The sequence below is a fragment of the Diplotaxodon limnothrissa genome, linkage group LG18 (assembly GCF_057381915.1).
Source record: "Diplotaxodon limnothrissa isolate DT_005_m linkage group LG18, D_limnothrissa_male_GT1.1, whole genome shotgun sequence".
NCBI lineage: Eukaryota > Metazoa > Chordata > Actinopteri > Cichliformes > Cichlidae > Diplotaxodon > Diplotaxodon limnothrissa.
In genome coordinates, this window is record NC_140613.1 from 1,456,676 (window position 1) to 1,474,652 (window position 17,977).

Sequence of the window (17,977 nt, forward strand, 5' to 3'; positions counted from 1 at the left end):
AATCAAACAGTTCTGTGCTTCCTTTTTTTTTTTTTTTTTTTTTTTTTAATGACATCAGAAACAGCAGTATGCGAAATTACGTGATGGCAGAGCTTCAGTTCATCCTTTGTCTTTTTTTTTTTTTTTTTTTTTTTTTTTTTAAATAAATAGGACAGGGGGAATGAATGAGAGAAAGAAAACCAAAGGGGAGAAGAGACGGTGAGAAGGGGGGGGGGAAGAGAGAGAGAAAAAAAAAAAAAAAGAACTCCTGGGTCACCTGTATGGAGAAAAAAAAAAAAACAAACAAAAAAAACAAACAGAGGAGACAGCAAACAACAAAGAGCAACATAATAATAGAGAAAACAAAGCACCATCACAATAAACTAGCTAGCCATAGATATCAATATTTACTAAATAATAAACGATATTGTGCAGCACGCAAGATAGACAGCGCACAGTGTGCTTTGAGGTAGCAGCCAAGAAAGCTTTAGTCCGCGTCTGTGAATACCCATGTGTGCATACCTGTGTGGATCAGCATGCTTGCATTCCAAAGGTTTCTCCATGTAATGATCTGCTAGGGAGTGTGGGGGGGCCACAGCCCCGTCCTCCAGGGTGTGAAGCGGGTATGGAGGAGATCAAAACTCCAGATATCCAGAGGCCCCCAGAACACAAGAGACCATGGAAGACCAACAGAGGGGCAGCCGCGCCACTGTTCCAGTAAGAGCTGAGGAGAGTCCCAGATGAGGGCTCGCCCAGCAGCCGCGGAGCAGAAGTCAGGGGGAGTTGCAGTGACGCGCCCGTGAGCTCCGCCGGCCCCCAGCTGCGCCTGAGTGACCGAGCCCCAGGCCGAGAGGCCGGGGGCACCCCACCTCCAAAGGGGCCCGAGCGAGCCCCAGGCCCCGACAAGCGGCCGCCAAGGAGTGAGCCGGTGTGTACCCGGACGCCCACCCCCAGACACAAAGAACCACCAACACACCGACACCTGAGGGAGTCCGCCAACGGCAGGGGAAGTGGTGGTGGGTGGAGATAGGCCTCCAAACCTTGGAGGGCCTGAGGTGTCCCCAGAGAGGTGGCGTCTGATACCCAACCTGACATATAGACACAGACATACAGGCACACACAGATACAAACATCCATTCCCACCCTCATGCTCTCATGTTATTTTGGCCAGAGTCCTTCTGTCTCCCACCACCTGCACTGGGTCCATTCGGTGTGTAACACTGCCAAAACAATGCACCACTATGTAGTTTTCAAAACTGGCAGATAAACTGATGTCTGTCTGAACGGTGTTGAAACACCTTTGTAGATATTAGGGAAGTTTTCTGGCGAAAACCTGATTTTGTGAGGGCAGAAGGCATCCAGGTGAGATCTTACACACCTATAATGTGAGTCCTGGAAAAAGAAAGAATTAAATTATTTATTATTTATTTATTATTAAGTTATTAAAGCCAGACAGACAGCACATGAACAATGTTCTTCCACTGCAGCACAATGACCAACAAATAATGTCATTGGATGAGCTCAGGTTCAGTGGGCGGGGCCATTGTAATAGCTCAGCCAATCAAACAGTTTTGTGCTTCCACAGCAGCTCTGTCTCTGTCTCTGATCTTTACTGCTTCATTTCTCTGTTGTCTTTGTCATCAGTCCAATGACACAAGAATCAGAGGTTTAACAGTGTGTGGCTCCCTCTAGTGGATGTTGTGGAGTATTCTGTTGTCGTTGCTCCAAAGGTTTTTGTACAGAGTTTTGCTGTTTCCTGTCACTGTGGGCTGCAGAGCACAGTAGTACACAGCAGAGTCAGACACTGCAGCAGAGGAGATCTGAAGGTCCAGACGGTTTTTTCCAGACAGTTTTGTGGAGAATCTTGCAGCTGATTTCAGAAACTCTGACGGTCTTGAAATATTCATCCCTGATATGTGGATCAGGAACTCTGGAGGTTTTCCTGGATATTGTCGATACCAGAAGAAATAATCATTAATTATAATATCTCTGGATAATCTGTAGGACAGAGTGAGAGTGTTTCCTTCTACAGTGGACTCTTCATCCTTGACTGCAGTGAGTTGATCACAGCTGACACCTAAAGGAAGAGATAAATGTTGTTAAAGACGACGTTAAACTGTGAGCGCCTGTTCCAGTGATTTCTAGCAAACAGATCCTTTAAAGACATTTCTTCTTCCTGCTTTAACCGACCTGTTAGTGTGATCACAAACAAAGGAAACATGAGCCAGTAATGCAGTGACAGCATCTTCCACACACTATCTGTTCTGTATGCTTCACATATTGAATGTATCTGACAGTGGGAGTCCTTTTCTGCTCTGTGACAGTGTTGCTCCTCCTTCAGCCTCTTCCTCCTCTCATATCTCTGCATGTTCAGTCTTATCTTCATTTAGCTGCAGAAAGTTGTTGCTCATTGAGTTGTGTTGTGACTTGTGCACTGAGACAGAGAGGGCAGCATTTAAAGCATTCAACAGAAAACCCTTCACCAAACTTTCAATCTTGCATTTTTTAAACATTTGTCCTGAAGCTCTCAGTGTGGCTGTTGTTCTTAAAATGTCCTTCAGCTTTAATACATTAAAACATTTTATTTAGAGACATCCTGAAAAATTTTTTTTTATTAGGTATTAGTTCCTCCTACGCCGAGCGGCGCATCGGGCAGCTAGTGATCTCCATCAATGTCGGTCAGCAGCGACTGCTTCAGCTTCGTCCCAGGCAATGTCGACAGTTCTCAGGTCGTCCATAAATGTTCGACGCCATGTGGTCTTTGGTCGGCCTTGCTTTGCTTATCCTGAAAATAAGAACATTACAAACATTTCCTAAACTTTGTCTGAACCCGTCTGAAGGCTGACAGTCAGTACTGATTTTCAACCTTGTCTTTTGTACAGAGCATTTTTCAGAATCTTTTACTAACATGAGGTGAAACATTTCGAGCTTTATAGCGTCAGTTTTGATGAGAATCCACAGTCTCGATTTAACAGAATACCACCTACACTAGACTGATCAATGTGTGGTCGTAAGTAAAGCCTCGGTTGTGAAGTCCATCATCTCAGTCTGCTGTATGAGTCCAGAAAAATCTTCAGCTTTGACAGAAACTGTTGTACACTTTGTTATCGAGCTGCTCTCCAGGCTGATGCGTTCAGTTAGTCTGACTGATGAACTTTATAACCTGTGGATTTAAAAGCGACGCAGACATTGCGGGCTGTACAGGGCGGAACAAAAAGCAACTGTCCTCTGCAGGAAGCTTTATGTGTGACAGCAGGCGGAAGTAAGGAAAGAAAAGCCGGAAGTGTTTGTTTCCTGCGTGAGGAGTGAGCAGGGAGGCTTTTCTGTTGGAAAAGGCTTAATTTAGAGTTCTGCGTTGAATATTTTAAAAATCTGCGACACCGTCTGTGGAAGCTCACACCTGTGCGGCTGAAAGCGGAGTAATATCTCCGAGAAAGAGCGCAATTTAGCGCGGAAGCATACATCGATCGTGAGCTGAGTGTGTGAGCTGCGGCAGCAACGATGCCTTCAGTTCAGTATCTGAGAGAGTTCATCAACGAGCGACTAACTGCTGCTGCTGAACAAATATTCTTGGAGTTTGAAAAAACGATCGTCCAGTACGAGGAAGAGATCGACCGTCAGCGCAGACTGCTGGATATCACCTGGAAACCCCAAATCAAGCTGCACAGGACAGGTGAGTGTCCCTCTGAGGGAGGATCCTGATCACAGCTCTGCGGGACGTTTCTGATTGTGAGGACTTTTTGGAGATGTGAGCTAACAAAGAGCAAACAGAGGACAGGACTGCGCTGCGCTTTAAAGCTTTGAAGTCAGAATATTTTCCTCTTGAGGATTTTTTAGCTGAGGAATCAGATTTGTATATAAGACCAAGCTAAGAGAGGTCTGAGGATGGATAGTGTGAGAGGCTGCACTCGTGTCACATGTAAAGATGATAGTTTCTTTAAAGTGTAGTTGACTTTATTCACCATACAAGCTTATGATTGTCTCAGGTGTCCCACAGCAGCAGGTCTGTGAGGAGGAGGAGGAGGTTCTCCCTGAGCAGCAGCTCTGGAACCAGGAGAGGAGCTCCAGTGTGGAGCAGGAGGAACCAGAAGCTCCACAGATTAAAGAGGAACAGGAGGAACTGTGCAGCAGTCAGCAGGGAGAGCAGCTGGGACTGAAGGAGGAGACGGATACCTTCATGGTGACTGCTGCTGCTGAGGAAAGTGGGTACAGTGAACTTGAACCGATGTGGGAGCAGCTCCTCTCTCACAGCTCTGCTGGAGCTGAGAGTCAGCATCAGGAAGGAAGCAGGAGCGCCGACTCAGGATCCACTAGAAATCGAAACATTAGTCACAACAACAATGCAGATCGCCCTCCTGTGTCATACAGTCAGTGTAACAACAAAACTGGTGAAAAGTCTATAAAATGTGATGTTTGTGGAAAATCTTTTAAGTATACTTCCAGAATGAAGCGACATTATTCGATGCACACAGGTGAGAAGCCGTATTCTTGTGACATATGTGGAAAAGGTTTTTCTCAGATGGATAATTTGACTGTGCACATGAGAATCCACACGGGTGAAAAGCCGTATCCTTGTGTTGCATGTGGGAAGAACTTTACTGTAAGGAGTAATTTGTTGATCCACATGAGAATCCACACAGGCGAGAAGCCGTCTTCCTGTAAAACATGCGGGAAAATGTTCAGGTGTCACAGTCATTTGTGGCGCCACAATAAAATTCACACGTGGCAAAAGTCTTAGAGACAAACTGTCTGTGAAGCCGAGGCTGATAAATATCCATCCGAGGATTCACAGAATCTCAGAGCAGAGCTTCCAGGTTTACAAACCTTCACAATGCTCCATCACTTTATTACATGTCACACGGTGTGAGATCAGTCTAACAACAGATGTGTCAGCCTGCAGAGTCTCGTGGAGGCTTTTAAATGCTCAAGTGAAAACACGGTGAAGGTCTTTTATTTAAATTGTACTTTGGAAAAAGTCAAATTTAAAGGTCTTTTGAATGAAATATTAAGTTTGCTTTTTCTGTGTATGTTTGTACTGTCAGGCAGATTAGATCCCTGAGCTCGGCTCCAGTTAAAGGCCGAAAATCCAGCCTCCATGGGCGTCATGTAACACAGAGCTTTAACAGAGTCTTCTGTATGGATAAAGTCCAAAACCTTTGTGCCTGCTTCACTTTTATCAGATGTTTGCTCTTCTCTCTCACTCAGACACACACACACACACACACACACACACACACACACACACACACACACAGGTTGAAAGGTTTAAATATTATTATTATTTCATTGCAGCAATTCTTTTTCAGTTTTATTGATTCAGAATCAGAACTGGAAACTGCATGTGAACTATGTAGAGTACGAGAGGGGGAACTGTGTTTCTAATCGAGATGATAAGAAGTCCGGTTAAAATTATACAAACTGAATTATGTTGAATAAATGTAACTAATAAAGAAACGTTTGCTGCAGAGGGAAGTAGAGAGAGAACACCAGGGTGCGGCTCGTCATCAAATGATTGGATATAATTGGATGATGACATGAGGGAAAAGTGGAGAGGACTATCAAACTCTTTCTGGTTAATGATTGGTCATTATTTCATCTGGATTTTGTTGCAGTGTACTGACTGAAAGATCCAGGATCACACATGTAGGAGCCTAAATGCATGCGCTTCAACATATAAAGAAACATTCCTGAGCTAGAAGCCAATGACATTTAGATGAGGAAGCTCCTGACCATGCACAGAGGGTTTCACCCAAAGCCCAGCACCCTGTGACTGTATGCTACGGTGTTACGGCCCTAGCAGGGCCTCCTCCTGAAGGTGCCTGTGTGGGCGTGTCCCACCACCTCTTCTGCCTGAGGTGCCACCTTTCCCTTTTGTGCAGCTGACTCTCGTCAGTAGTTAAGGAGATTTAAGCCCAGGGAAAGGTGAGCTCTGGGCCAGAGTGCCCTTAGTGTGTTTGCAGCTTGTGAGCGGCACTCTTTTTGACTTACTTTGTGCTTTATTGACTAACATTTGAGTTTCGTTTGTTTTCTTAAATGGTGATAGCGGCTTGTCTGTCTCTTTTAGTTGAGCTATTTTAATAAAACTCTTTAATTTAACCCTGTTGCCTCCTTGGCTCCTTTTTCTGACCTGGACACTTATTGTTACTTCCCCCTCACCGCCTGGACCCTTTTAGGGGAACGTAACATACGGGAAGAAAGCAGAAACCCAAGAAAAAGGAGCAAGAGGACAAACCATCATGGAAGGACAGGCCCCTGCACGGTATGTACCACCGGCAGATAGAGGAGGTGGCTGATACCCAGAAATCCTACCAGTGGCTGGACTGAAAGACAGCACAGAGGCACTAATCATGGCAGCACAGGAACAAGCTCTGAGCACAAGAGGCTGGGGTCTATCACAGCAGGAGAGACCCCAGGTGCAGGCTGTGTAAAGATGCTTTCTTTTGTCCTCGCTAAATTGCTTTTATAAATGATCCTGTCTGCATTTAAAGTTAAGCTGGTGTACATTACCTTTGATATCATTCAATTAGACTTATCTTCTCATATAAAACAGTGTACAGAATGACAAATGGTTTGTCTCTTTTTTACTGTAAAAGCTGAGTTTTAAAGGTTTTCATATAGGAAATCTTTACAATTTGTACAATACAGAATTTATCATCAACTAGCAACGATGTTTCCTCCTGACTGTTGATGCTGATATAAAGTGTTGGTTTGTGGTTGATGTGGATTTGCTGCTCATGTGAATCCTCCCACAGTGTTTCATTAGCAGCTGTAACCACAGTGACTCTGATAAAACAGGAATTAGCAGAATCCATCTGATATGAAGCTGTGCTTTGAATACCACTTCCCTCCTCTTTGAAGAGTAGTCAGATATCTGTGTTCAGGTTTTTGTACAGCCTCTTCTACACTTTGTATCACTGTGTTTCTAGAGCACAGTAGTAGAGAGCTGTGTCTGCCAGGGTTAGGGCTGTTATGGTCAGATTAGTTGATGAAGAAGATGTTTCTGAGTCATATCGATTATCAGGAATATATTGAGTTGTTTCTCGTTTCCCTCCTTTCCAGAGTATAAACTGAGGAGCCTGAAGGTCAGAATCATGTCTGTACCAGTGAAGGCGTGGGTAACTTGCATCTGTCTCATAGCTACATGTGAGTTTGACAGATTCTCCTTCTGTTTTAGTGACTTCAGGTTGATGAGGAGTGATTGAGTCTCCAGCTGTTAGTCCTGGAAAAAGAAAGAAGAAAAGTAGTGAAATGCAGTCTGTATATCTGCTTAATGCAGCAGCTTCAACTAAACTTTAATCCCTGTTCTTAAACTCACCTATAATGTGAGATAGAAGCAAAAAGAGGTGCAGCAACATGTCTTTGGAGTTATTAAAGCCAGACAGACAGCACATGAACAATGTTCTTCCACTGCAGCACAATGACCAACAAATAATGTCATTGGATGAGCTCAACTTCAGTGGGCGGGGACAGTTTAATAGCTCAGCCAATCAAATAGTTTTGTGCTTCAACAGCAGCTCTGTCTCTGTCTCTGATCTTTACTGCTTCATTTCTCTGTTGTCTTTGTCATCAGTCCAATGACACAAGAATCAGAGGTTTAACAGTGTGTGGCTCCCTCTAGTGGATGTTGTGGAGTATTCTGTTGTCTTTGCTCCAAAGGTTTTTGTACAGAGTTTTGCTGTTTCCTGTCACTGTGGGCTGCAGAGCACAGTAGTACACAGCAGAGTCAGACACTGCAGCAGAGGAGATCGTTATTTGTCTTTGATCATCAACGACTTTAAAAGACACTCTGGAGAATTCTCGCTTCAATAAATCTCCATTTCCCAAATGAGAGATCAGTAACTCTGGTGGGTTTCCAGGATATTGTCGATACCAGAAGAAATAATCATTGACATTAGCTTGTCCAGAGAATCTGTAGGACAGAGTGAGAGTGTTTCCTTCTACAGTGGACTCTTCATCCTTGACTGCAGTGAGTTGATCACAGCTGACACCTAAAGGATGAGATAAATGTTGTTAAAGACGATGTTAAACTGTGAGCGCCTGTTCCAGTGATTTCTAGCAAACAGATCCTTTAAAGACATTTCTTCTTCCTGCTTTAACCGACCTGTTAGTGTGATCACAAACAAAGGAAACATGAGCCAGTAATGCAGTGACAGCATCTTCCACACACTATCTGTTCTGTATGCTTCACATATTGAATGTATCTGACAGTGGGAGTCCTTTTCTGCTCTGTGACAGTGTTGCTCCTCCTTCAGCCTCTTCCTCCTCTCATATCACTATATTAGTTTTTTTTTCTTATAAAACTTGATCTAAACCCATCTGAAGGCCTGAAGGTCACTAACAGTCAACATTGATTTCTAGCCTCATCTTTTGTGTGCATTTTTGCATTTTTCCTAACATAAAGTGAAATGTTTTGGAAATGCCTTTTAGCTTTAGTTTTTAAGATCATGGGATAAACCTAAAACACAATCTCCAAAAGAATACTGCCTACAACAGACTGCTCAATGTGTGGTTGTAAATAAAGTTCTCACTTGTAGAACTCAGCATCTCAGTCTGTTGTATGAGTCAATAAACATCTTTAGCTTTGACATAACCGGTTATAGTTGATGTTATTCTGTCAGTCTGGTAAAGTTTCGTGCAGGCTACACTGGTTAGTTTTCAGTGAAATTTACAGTGATGCTCGATGTTTGACTGCTGCAGAGCAGCTGCGGTGTTCATGGTCAATGGTAAATTACACTGAGAGCAGCAGACATCAATTTACATTAAAGATGTTGATGCTGTTTAAATTCACTTTGAATTTACCTGTTTATAACAGGTTGATAGTGTCCAGGGGTCGCAAATCAGCGACAGCTTGTGTAACATCTGTTTCTGCTCCTGGACCTGGGGGAGGATGGATGATTGTAGCTGCTCGATACTCGAGTATTCTTTATGGTTTCTTTTGCTTTATGAGGCTCCAGATGTTCTCAGCTAGTAAAACGTCTGGACTGCAGGCTGGCCAGTTCAGCACATGGACTCCACAAGTACGCTGCTGGTTCCACTGAGGCACCACCATTATCTGAGATGCAGGTGTTTGAACTCTGCGCTGATAATGAGCGGGTTGCCCCCCCCCCCCCCCCTTTAGTCTAATAACACATCCACAGTTGCCAAAAAAAAGTTCAAATTTGAAACAATGGTCCAGAGAAGATTGCTTTGCATGATGGAGCTTTAACCTGCATTTGGACACACAATCTGTAACTGTGAACAGTTTTTAATTTGTTAAAATCTAAAACCAGTCTGCCCTATATCCCGTCTCTGCTGGGATTCTGTTCTGCCGTCACTGGTAAGTGTGAGTATCATCATCTAGAAACTGAATGTCTTCTTATGGCAACTTGCGCTGATACTGAATAAGGCCCCACAGTTCACCCTGCATACCAGGCCAAACATCAAGCTATGAATATAAAAGCTTGTTAAGCACATGACTTTTCATAAAGCTGAACATCTTGGCAAACTCAAAACATCCTTGAGATGTTTGTATGAGACATTTTAAGATGAGCCTCTACCTTAAAAGTCAAATCAGAGAAATAAATGTACAAAAGTCAGAACCAACATAAGCTTTACTGTAGACTTCAAATGAAAGTTACAAGAAATATGAGGCAGAAGAAATAAAACTGCACAGAGTGTTAATGATCTGAGGTCTGAGTGTCTCTGGTATGCTTGATTATTGCCATGGTAATGGGCTTGGAGACAAGTTGGTTGCCAAGGACAGCAGCAGGGTGAGTATCCAGCTGCTCGGACATAACGGGAACCTGGCTGAAGTGGCGTCGAGCTTGTGCGTGTTTGCGTTCGATCTCGTGGATTAACGTTGTGTCGTATGTCTGAACACACAAACACACACAGGCTTAGAGAATTCATCAAGGGTCCCTGCTGCACAAAGTGCTTAACAATGTAAAACGCCACCAAAACAAATAAAATGTAAAACAATCAAATGTACATCGGAAAGTATTAGAAAATGCGCAGAGTGCCTTCAATTACAGTGTAAATATGTAAGCTTTGTACAAAGCTAAGAACAACATTGGAGCCAGAAACATGAGCAGGTGCTGCGCCAAAAACCATCCGTAACGGAACGAGTCAACAGCTCTGGTCTGATGGCTTCAGGCTCTGGATACATGTCAAACCGCAAAACGTGTAATAGGCACGCCGTCCATCGTGTCCATTTCACACTTTACCTCTCCAAAACATGAAATGGACACGTATGCAGAAGTTGCATTACCAGCAGGGCGAGATAATATATTTAAAGCCAAGAAGTCGGTAATGAGCAAAAAGTGCCAATAAGTACATTCCAAGGTCCTAAATCGTCAGAATCGATTAAGCTAGGGACTAATATGTATTTACATGTAAATGTGTTGCTGTCTGTTTAAATTTTCATGTTGGCTGGAAATAAAATATCTCCCTCTGTTGCTGTTACTGCAACTTGCTGTAACTTCTGCATGCGTGAACACTTCACGTTTTGGACGGGCAAAGCGTGAAATGTAGGCGGTGGACTGGACGTGGTATGCAGGTACCTGTTCACAGAGATTAGCATTAAGGAAGTCGATTCAGAAGTGAAACAGAGTCAGAGTTCCTTCTAGTGGAAGCTGAGAGGGGCTGTCCTAATACGGACTTTCTCTCAACAAAAGATAAATTGATATTGTTCAGACATGTACAGACCGTGTGGACGTCCTCCACCTCTAAGTGAGCTGAGGTCTCTTCTTTGGACAGCAGAATGCAGTTCCAGGGGCTCCAGTCCTTCTGACGATCCCACCGAACAAACGCCAGGTTGTAGAGATCGATGTTGGCGCTGAGGGCCGACCGGGACGCCCACACTGCTTCCACCAAGTACTGCATGTCTTGCACCTGAAACGATGAAGATGGCAGACTTCTGTAGACAAAAGAGTGAAATCAGTGGAGCTGTTCATTATACACAATGAAAGCAGTTCACCTTCAGCAGGAAGGGGATCTTAGCTTCTGCGTTGAGCCTCTGCTCGTCGGCTCTCAGCCTCATCAGGATGCTTTTGTAAAAGGTGAAGTCATGGCGAGATCTGGCTATGTTGTTGAGTCTGGCGCACTGGCGGCACTGGCGGTTCGGACTGCCGCTGGCCGACATAATGAAGTCCGTGAGGCACAGGTAACGATGACAGTATTGGCAGAGTATCATGTCATTCTTCAGCTGGGAAGGATTCTGGGGAACCTGGGGCAGATTTTTAATTTTACATATGAAATCATATTTGAGATTGTGCCAAACACGTGAGATGAGGAGGGATGGTCGCTCACCTTCAGCAGCTTGGCCACCTCAGGGTTGAAAGCTGGAGTTTTGATGTACTGAAGTAACAGAGTACAGATCCTCTTCCTCAGGCCCTCCAACTTGGCTGATTTGACCCCTCGAGTCATCAGGTCTACCTCCCTGTCAACCAAATCCACGATGTCCCGGGTCAGCGCACACTCCTGCTCCTGTCCAATGAGCATGGAAGAAAGAAAATTTCAGCGCAACCGCACTGCTCATGTAAAACAGATATTTACAGTATTTTGATGTACGTACGTATCTCCAGGTCAGTAAAGTTGATGTGTCAAATTATGAACAAGGCAACACAAAGCACAGACTTTTATTCTGAAGGGCACTACTTGTCTGAGCTTCATATCGTGAGCTTCATATATTTGGCATTTTAATAATAATAATGGATTGGATTTATATAGCGCTTTTCAAGGCACCCAAAAGCACTTTACAACGCCACTCTCGCATTCACACACTGGTGGAGGCAGCTACAGTTGTAGCCACAGCTGCCCTGGGGCAGACTGACAGAAGCGAGGCTGCCATATCGCACCATCACCAGTAGGGTAAAGTGTCTTGCCCAAGGACACAGCGACCAGGACAGAGAGCCCGGGGATCGAACCGGCGACCTTCCGGTTACAGATACGCTTCCCAACCCCCTGAGCCACGGTCGCCCCGGGATTTTGGTGACAGTAAATAGTTTTCTGTTGAATGTGTACACTTCTGTAATAGTCAATGTTTTGGTTATGAAAAGGTTGTTTTATTCTAAAAATAACACTTTTGACCAAGAAGTGAAACTCATGAGATTCAGAGTGACACAGTGAAACATTCAAAGGGGAAAAAACTGAAGCTCCCAGAGGAATGAACCCAGTAACCTCTCACCGTGCAGGCAGTGGTCCTAACCACTGAGCCTCAGGACTCATTTATGCTATGAACCGTGCGCGATTCACTTCCACTTATCTTTGATAAAAACGTAACAGCATGAGCAGCTGACCAACTGCTACAAGGCTGAAATGTTGTGTCTCAGTCTGACCTGTTTGTGCTCAGCGAGTCCCTGCTTTCCTGTCCCCTCCCCATGACTACATTACTGAATAAGGCAAAAGGCCCCAAAATAATATAAATAATAACAGGACGACATCAGAGTACCGTTAGCTGTGAAAGAACTGTGTGTGTTTTACCTTGACAGTGTGTTTCAATGTCATGAGGAAGTGGAGCCTCTGCTCCTGGCTGACGGTGGTCAGGCTGATGCTGTTGTACAGATCTCGCAGCTCTCGGGCTCTGATGGTGTTCTGAGTTTCAATCTCAATCAGACGACCGTCCGCTGCTCGCCTTTGATGAGGAGATGCAGACTGGAGCAGATACAGCACAGTGTCAGTACCTGTGAGACCGAACGCTCCTCTGAAGTTTGCTCTGAGCATCCCACAGTCACCCCAGCGTTTACGGAGAAACCAGAGACTGTATATAAAAGATGGCTGTAGCCACCAAGGTCTCACCCAAGTCCTGTTTTAAAGTTGAGTGTTTCTGTGATCACCGTGTGGGTGGGGATCTGACTCGAAACTGAGGGACCCTCTATTTTCACAAACCATCCTACTTTGGCAAAACGTCCTACCGTAAGTAGTTTATGCACATTTCTGCTGTCACAGAGTAATTCCAGCAAATTTACGCAGGTATGACGGTTTGCCACTTCACGTTGCCCATCAGAGTATGCTGTAGCCCATAATCATAAAGCCAGGACGCTTTGCCACTTCATTTTACCCGTTAAAGTATGTTTCTAGCTCATATTCACAAGGGTAGGGCAGGTCGCCACTTAATTTCGTGTTGTGCGCATGTGTAGAAACAACGGGTAGGATGGTTTGTCAGGTAGGATGGATTCCCAGAACACCCTCCACTCTTGGACAGTCACTAAGGAAAGAGTGCAAGGTCTCTCCGATTCCAACGAGGATACGTTAAATAAAGACTGATCAGGAAAGTCTTTCCTAATCAAGTGAGCCAAACGAGTCATTTCTTTAAACTCCTGCAGAACTAAACTGTTTTTTTTTTACAAGCAGAGGAGTCGCCCTCTGCTGGCCATCGGAAAGAATGCAAGATCAGGTTTTCAAACTTAGAAGCTATGCCTCATAACACATGTCAGTACAGCATAAAATATTAGATCTGTGGCCAAAAATTTGCTTTACATTATGTAAAGAAAGCTGAGATTCTTCCGGCACACTTTTAGATTCTGGTTGCGATCGATGATTCACAACGAACAACAAGCTTATTGTCACATTTGGTGTGAAACACCATAAGAAACCCAAACATTACTGACAGCATTAGAATCTCTTTGGAACATCGTGCTACGAAAGCATGTGATGAGAGTGCTTGTAAGTGTAGCAAGCAGCCTTGCACTGACTGAAGTGCCGTGAATAAGAATGAAACAGGCTCCACCTTGTATTAAACATCTTCTAACGAGCACCGCAACAAACTGAAGGTGCGTAAAATCCAAATCAAATTAAGATGATGTGACTACACACTTAACCATGGTTCTCTTTTTGTGTTTAATGATGACTTTCATTTGCATATAAAAGATAAATTATGAAATTGGGTTGAGAGCTGGAGTAGAGTAGGTGGAGCGACCTCTGACCTTGTCCAGGAAGTTCCTGACAGCTTTGTCGTAGTTGTCGCTGTGAACGGCGATGTGATGGCGTCCGATAGCAGCAATGAGATCCATCTCCTGGTCCAGCAGCGCGCAGAGAGCTGCTTTCCTCTCAGCTCCTCGCAGGGACGAGCTGATCCTCTGCTCCTCCTCGTTCCTCCACTCTGAGACACACAAAGTTAAATACGTAACTGCTCTGCTGCATTCACAGACATAAAGCGGGGAACTCCTCCTGCCCCTAAAGCCTACTCTCCAGAGCTTGGTACAGCAGGTTGAAGTCCTCCTGCCTCTTCGGATTCAGCCAGCGGTTTCGGCGGTCTCTCAGCTGCTCCTCTTTCTCCTTGTTCCTCCTCCTTTCCTGCATCTCCAGCCAGGCCAGCCGCCGGGCTCGCTCCTTCCGCAGGTGCTCCACCGCCTGCTGGGCCAACCAGCGCCGAGCAAACGTCTGCAGACGGATCACCTGGGTGTGTGACGGGTCATATACTTAGTCCCACTAAATGTATTTTTTATATTTAGTGGGACTGAATTGACTGCGTATATGATAACTACACACACAAACTGCTCTTCATCTTCTGTGATGCAGAACGAGACTGAAGACATCGAAACCATTTCAAACACCAAAAATCTGAAAGTTCAAACACCGTGAATCCCCGAGATGAAGAAGCAGAGCAAGACTTCACTGTAACACAGAGGGCCAGCAGCCTGAAGCCTCAGAAATCTGAGCATGTGTTCCCACCATAAAGCATGCTGAGCTCTAACAGCGCAGCATTGCTGGTCACATTTCTATTCAGAAGCCAAGGCAACACTGAATCATCACTCGCACTATGAAGCTCAAATGTGTTATTTCCTAGTTTTGATATCTTCAGTTTTGTTCTACAGAGCTGGAAACAGCATGAAAGAGCAGGTGTGTCTAAACACTTGGTACAGCAGGTACTCAGAAACACTGCATTGCAACCACACACGCTCAGTGTACACTCACAGCTCTCAGCCTCCGGTCGTGGTGCTCATCAGCAGTGGTGTATGTCCCTGGAGTCACCAACCTGTCGTTCATGCAGGAGACGTAGCAGCCGATGCCAGTCATCTGGGTGGAGGCACTGACTGGACACTGCTGAGCCTGAGACTTCAGCTCTACTGTCTGAAACAGAGAAAACAAACTAAATCAGGGGCTGACTGGCTTTAAGAGCAACATCTTTAAACATGTAGACAAAGTTAATACCAAAAAATGTGAAAGTTGTGTGAGGAGCTTCTGGCCTGCAGACAGACCTCGTGACTTTGTTTTGTTTGACTCGGCTGGGTTTTGTTTCAGTGTGGTTAATGGAAGGTTTTTAATAAATAATAAGATTACTGTAATGTTAATCTCATTGACATTGGGTGTAATAGTACTCGAGTAGTAACTAAAACTGAATTCAAACTGAAATTAAGTAAGTATTGACTGTGATGGGATAAATGAAAGGAATAAGAAAAGATCCCCTGTGAGGTAAAACTGACAGAAAGCTGCAGCACTGACCATATAAAACCTCGAGTGTGGAGAGTTTAAGAGATTTTAACCAAAAAAAGTAGATGAATGTTTAAATGAGCACATCAGCTGAGCTCTGTAATCCTCAGAGGTGTTTGTCTCTGTTGGTCCAGGGAGCTCATTACACTCGCTGCTTATCTCTAGAATTACATTGTTTAATTTGAACATGAAGTCTGGGCGTCCTGTGCCGATCTTTTTCATTATTTATGTAAAGACTTATTTAGTCCCAGTTTTGACTCTGATATAAACTGTGGTGCTTTTGAAGCTGTTTTCTGTACCTGTGTGTCGCGGCTGAAGACCGCCACTCCTCTATCGGGTCTCCTCTTGGGCAGCGTCTGGACTGCGGCGTGATGGTACTCCAGCCCCGTCAGCCGATGCCTGTAGCCACCGAGGAAGGCTTTCTGATGGCGTGGGCGCTCAATCTCCACCACCACCTCCTGAAGCACCCCCCCATCTGAGAGACAATGACTGAAGGTTTTTCAAAGACGGCATATCTTTGTATGGAAATCTTTAGCTTGGCACCAGGATTAAACCAGGTCTGGCAAACTTGTTTAGCTAAAAGTCGGTTCAAATGAATGCACGTCACATTATGAGGATTCTCTCTTATCCTTATCTTTACAGTGTTATTTCCTATGGAGTCTTGTAGTTTTATATAAATCAGATGTAACTCGTGATTTCTTAGTGCTTTCATGTCTAATGGAAGCACTTTGTGTATACGGACAGGTAGCAGCTTGTGTATTCGTACCTGCTTCAACTTGGACGGTGATAACATCGGGCATGCTGTCGTGCTCTAGGGGGCGAACAGGGCGGAGTGGGTGGAAGCTTGGGTCAGTGGAGCTCATTTCCATCCGGGTGGAGCTGTGAGGCCTGACGCCGAGCTCCATCAGACTCTTGTGTTCCTCCACCGCTCTGCCTAAAAACACACTGACCCGTTAATCTGTATCCACACAGGCAGCAGCTCGCAGCGACTTGGTGACCAAACATCATAGGAAATGAAAAAACACTCCTCTCAACTTGAAGGCAAATAACTGAAGCAACTACCAGTCAGGATACTAGTGACTGTTATATGGCAGGACAGTAAAGACTTTGTAGGGTTATCTAGACAACTGACACCTATGTCCACTAGTCGTCATGTTCAAAGTGCGACTCTGTAGAAAAACTTGTGGAAGTAAGGCAAGTTTATTTATAGAGCACAATTCAACAACAAGGTGATTCAAAGTGCTTCACAGAGACATTAAAAACAAAAACAAATAAAAAGCATGATTTAAAATTGATTAAAACAAGCAAAAGATAAAATCAGTAGTTAAATGTAAGTTTTGAAATTTAAGCTTAAAGTGTGGATTTGGTGCTTTATTCAAATGCAGCTGAGAACAGGTGAGTCTTCAACCTGGATTTAAATAAACTGAGTGTTTCAGCTGATCTGAGGCTTTCTGGGAGTTTGTTCCAGATATAAGGAGCATAAAAGCTGAATGCAGCTTCTCCGTGTCTGGTTCTGACTCTGGGAACTGATAAAAGACCGGATCCAGATGAGCTGAGGGATCTGGATGGTTCATACTGGGTCAGGAGAAAGAAACAAACCGTCCAGAGAGATCTGAAGCACGTCTGCTGGGACTCGGAGCTCTGAGGCGAGGTGACGCTTCAGCTCGTGAATGCTGAGCTCGATAGCAAACGCCACCGTCATCACGTGGCCCTCCGGCACCAGCACCACCTTGACTGCAACCACACACAGAGACACAGAGGTGCTATCGAGTCTGGCCGTGCTCAGTCACAATCCAGACAAACAGCATTTCAGTATTTCTCCCCTCCAGTGTAATAAAACCTTTGATGTGAGTTGCGCCACACGAGTCTCTGCTGCTGTGAAAAAGGTCACATTCTCTTTATTCCTGAGTATTTATCCGAACACTGTCAGGAGCTCCAGCCCACCTGGACTCACCTGAAGCCGAGCTGCCGGACCTCACCTCCTCTCCTCCCGGCTCCCCGCCGTCCTCCTCCGCGGTGTCTCCGCCTGGCTCTGTGTTTGTTTCTTTCTGCTCTTGGTTTCCTCTTTGCGCCGACATGACAGATTTCAGTGACTGAACTAAACTACAGCTCCTGTTATGATTGAAAATGATACAAAAGCCTTTCAAACGTCAGGTTTGAAGACCGGGCGCGTTGCGCTTTTCTGTATTTAACGACATGCGCGTCAACCTGGAGCGAACTGCATTAACTGGTTTCCACGCAAAAGCAGTGTTTACATGTTGCTATAGCAACGACTAGCAGTCACTTCCTGTTGGAAGCAGAGTCAGAGGATTTTGTCCCTCTCATTGGCGCGTGTTTGGGTCAGATAAAAAAAAAGAGTACACCACAAACTTCACTGAAATGAAACCTCATTAAAATAAAAATCTGAAACTATTGTCTAAGAAAATGATCATTCACATCAATCACAATGACTCCTGGTTGTCAATCACAGACCACTAAAACGAATAGAATAGAATAGAATAGAATAGAATAGAATAATCTTTTAATTGTTTGGTTGTAACAGCAGGAGAACCCCCCCCCCCCCCCCCCCCCCCCCCGAACCAAACACATT

General features: G+C 44.6%; 3 protein-coding genes across 3 annotated transcripts in view; 1 reads left to right on the plus strand and 2 right to left on the minus strand.

Moving 5' to 3' along the window:
* Window positions 1-17,977, minus strand: part of LOC146612739 (uncharacterized) — a 485,503-nt gene that overhangs the window by 340,786 nt on the left and 126,740 nt on the right. The window lies entirely within an intron of this gene.
* The window catches only part of LOC146612746 (uncharacterized), a 29,377-nt gene continuing 14,670 nt past the window's right edge, over window positions 3,271-17,977 (plus strand). Inside the window, exons 1-2 of the mRNA XM_085377437.1 lie at window positions 3,271-3,652; window positions 3,966-4,367. Coding sequence (XP_085233563.1) covers window positions 3,481-3,652; window positions 3,966-4,367 — 574 coding nt within the window. The 5' untranslated portion in view covers window positions 3,271-3,480. The remainder of the gene's footprint in view (window positions 3,653-3,965; window positions 4,368-17,977) is intronic.
* Window positions 9,636-17,465, minus strand: iqub (IQ motif and ubiquitin domain containing). The gene is made up of 12 exons (XM_085377396.1): window positions 17,342-17,465; window positions 16,987-17,121; window positions 16,154-16,321; window positions 15,687-15,862; window positions 14,872-15,027; window positions 14,142-14,352; window positions 13,881-14,056; window positions 12,439-12,609; window positions 11,266-11,442; window positions 10,934-11,182; window positions 10,663-10,848; window positions 9,636-9,830 (listed from the first exon to the last, which is right to left on the minus strand). Exons 1-12 carry the CDS (start codon window positions 17,463-17,465, stop codon window positions 9,636-9,638), a joined length of 2,124 nt encoding a protein of 707 aa, XP_085233522.1.

Excerpts from the sequence above, each read along its gene's own strand:
- iqub (XM_085377396.1), bottom strand. The coding sequence starts at position 17,465 with ATGTCGGCGCAAAGAGGAAACCAAGAGCAGAAAGAAACAAACACAGAG. Across the intron at positions 15,863-16,153 it reads CACCGTCCAAGTTGAAGCAG|ATGGGGGGGTGCTTCAGGAG; the intron begins GTACGAATACAC and ends ATTGTCTCTCAG. Across the intron at positions 11,443-12,438 it reads CATTGAAACACACTGTCAAG|GAGCAGGAGTGTGCGCTGAC; the intron begins GTAAAACACACA and ends CTCATTGGACAG.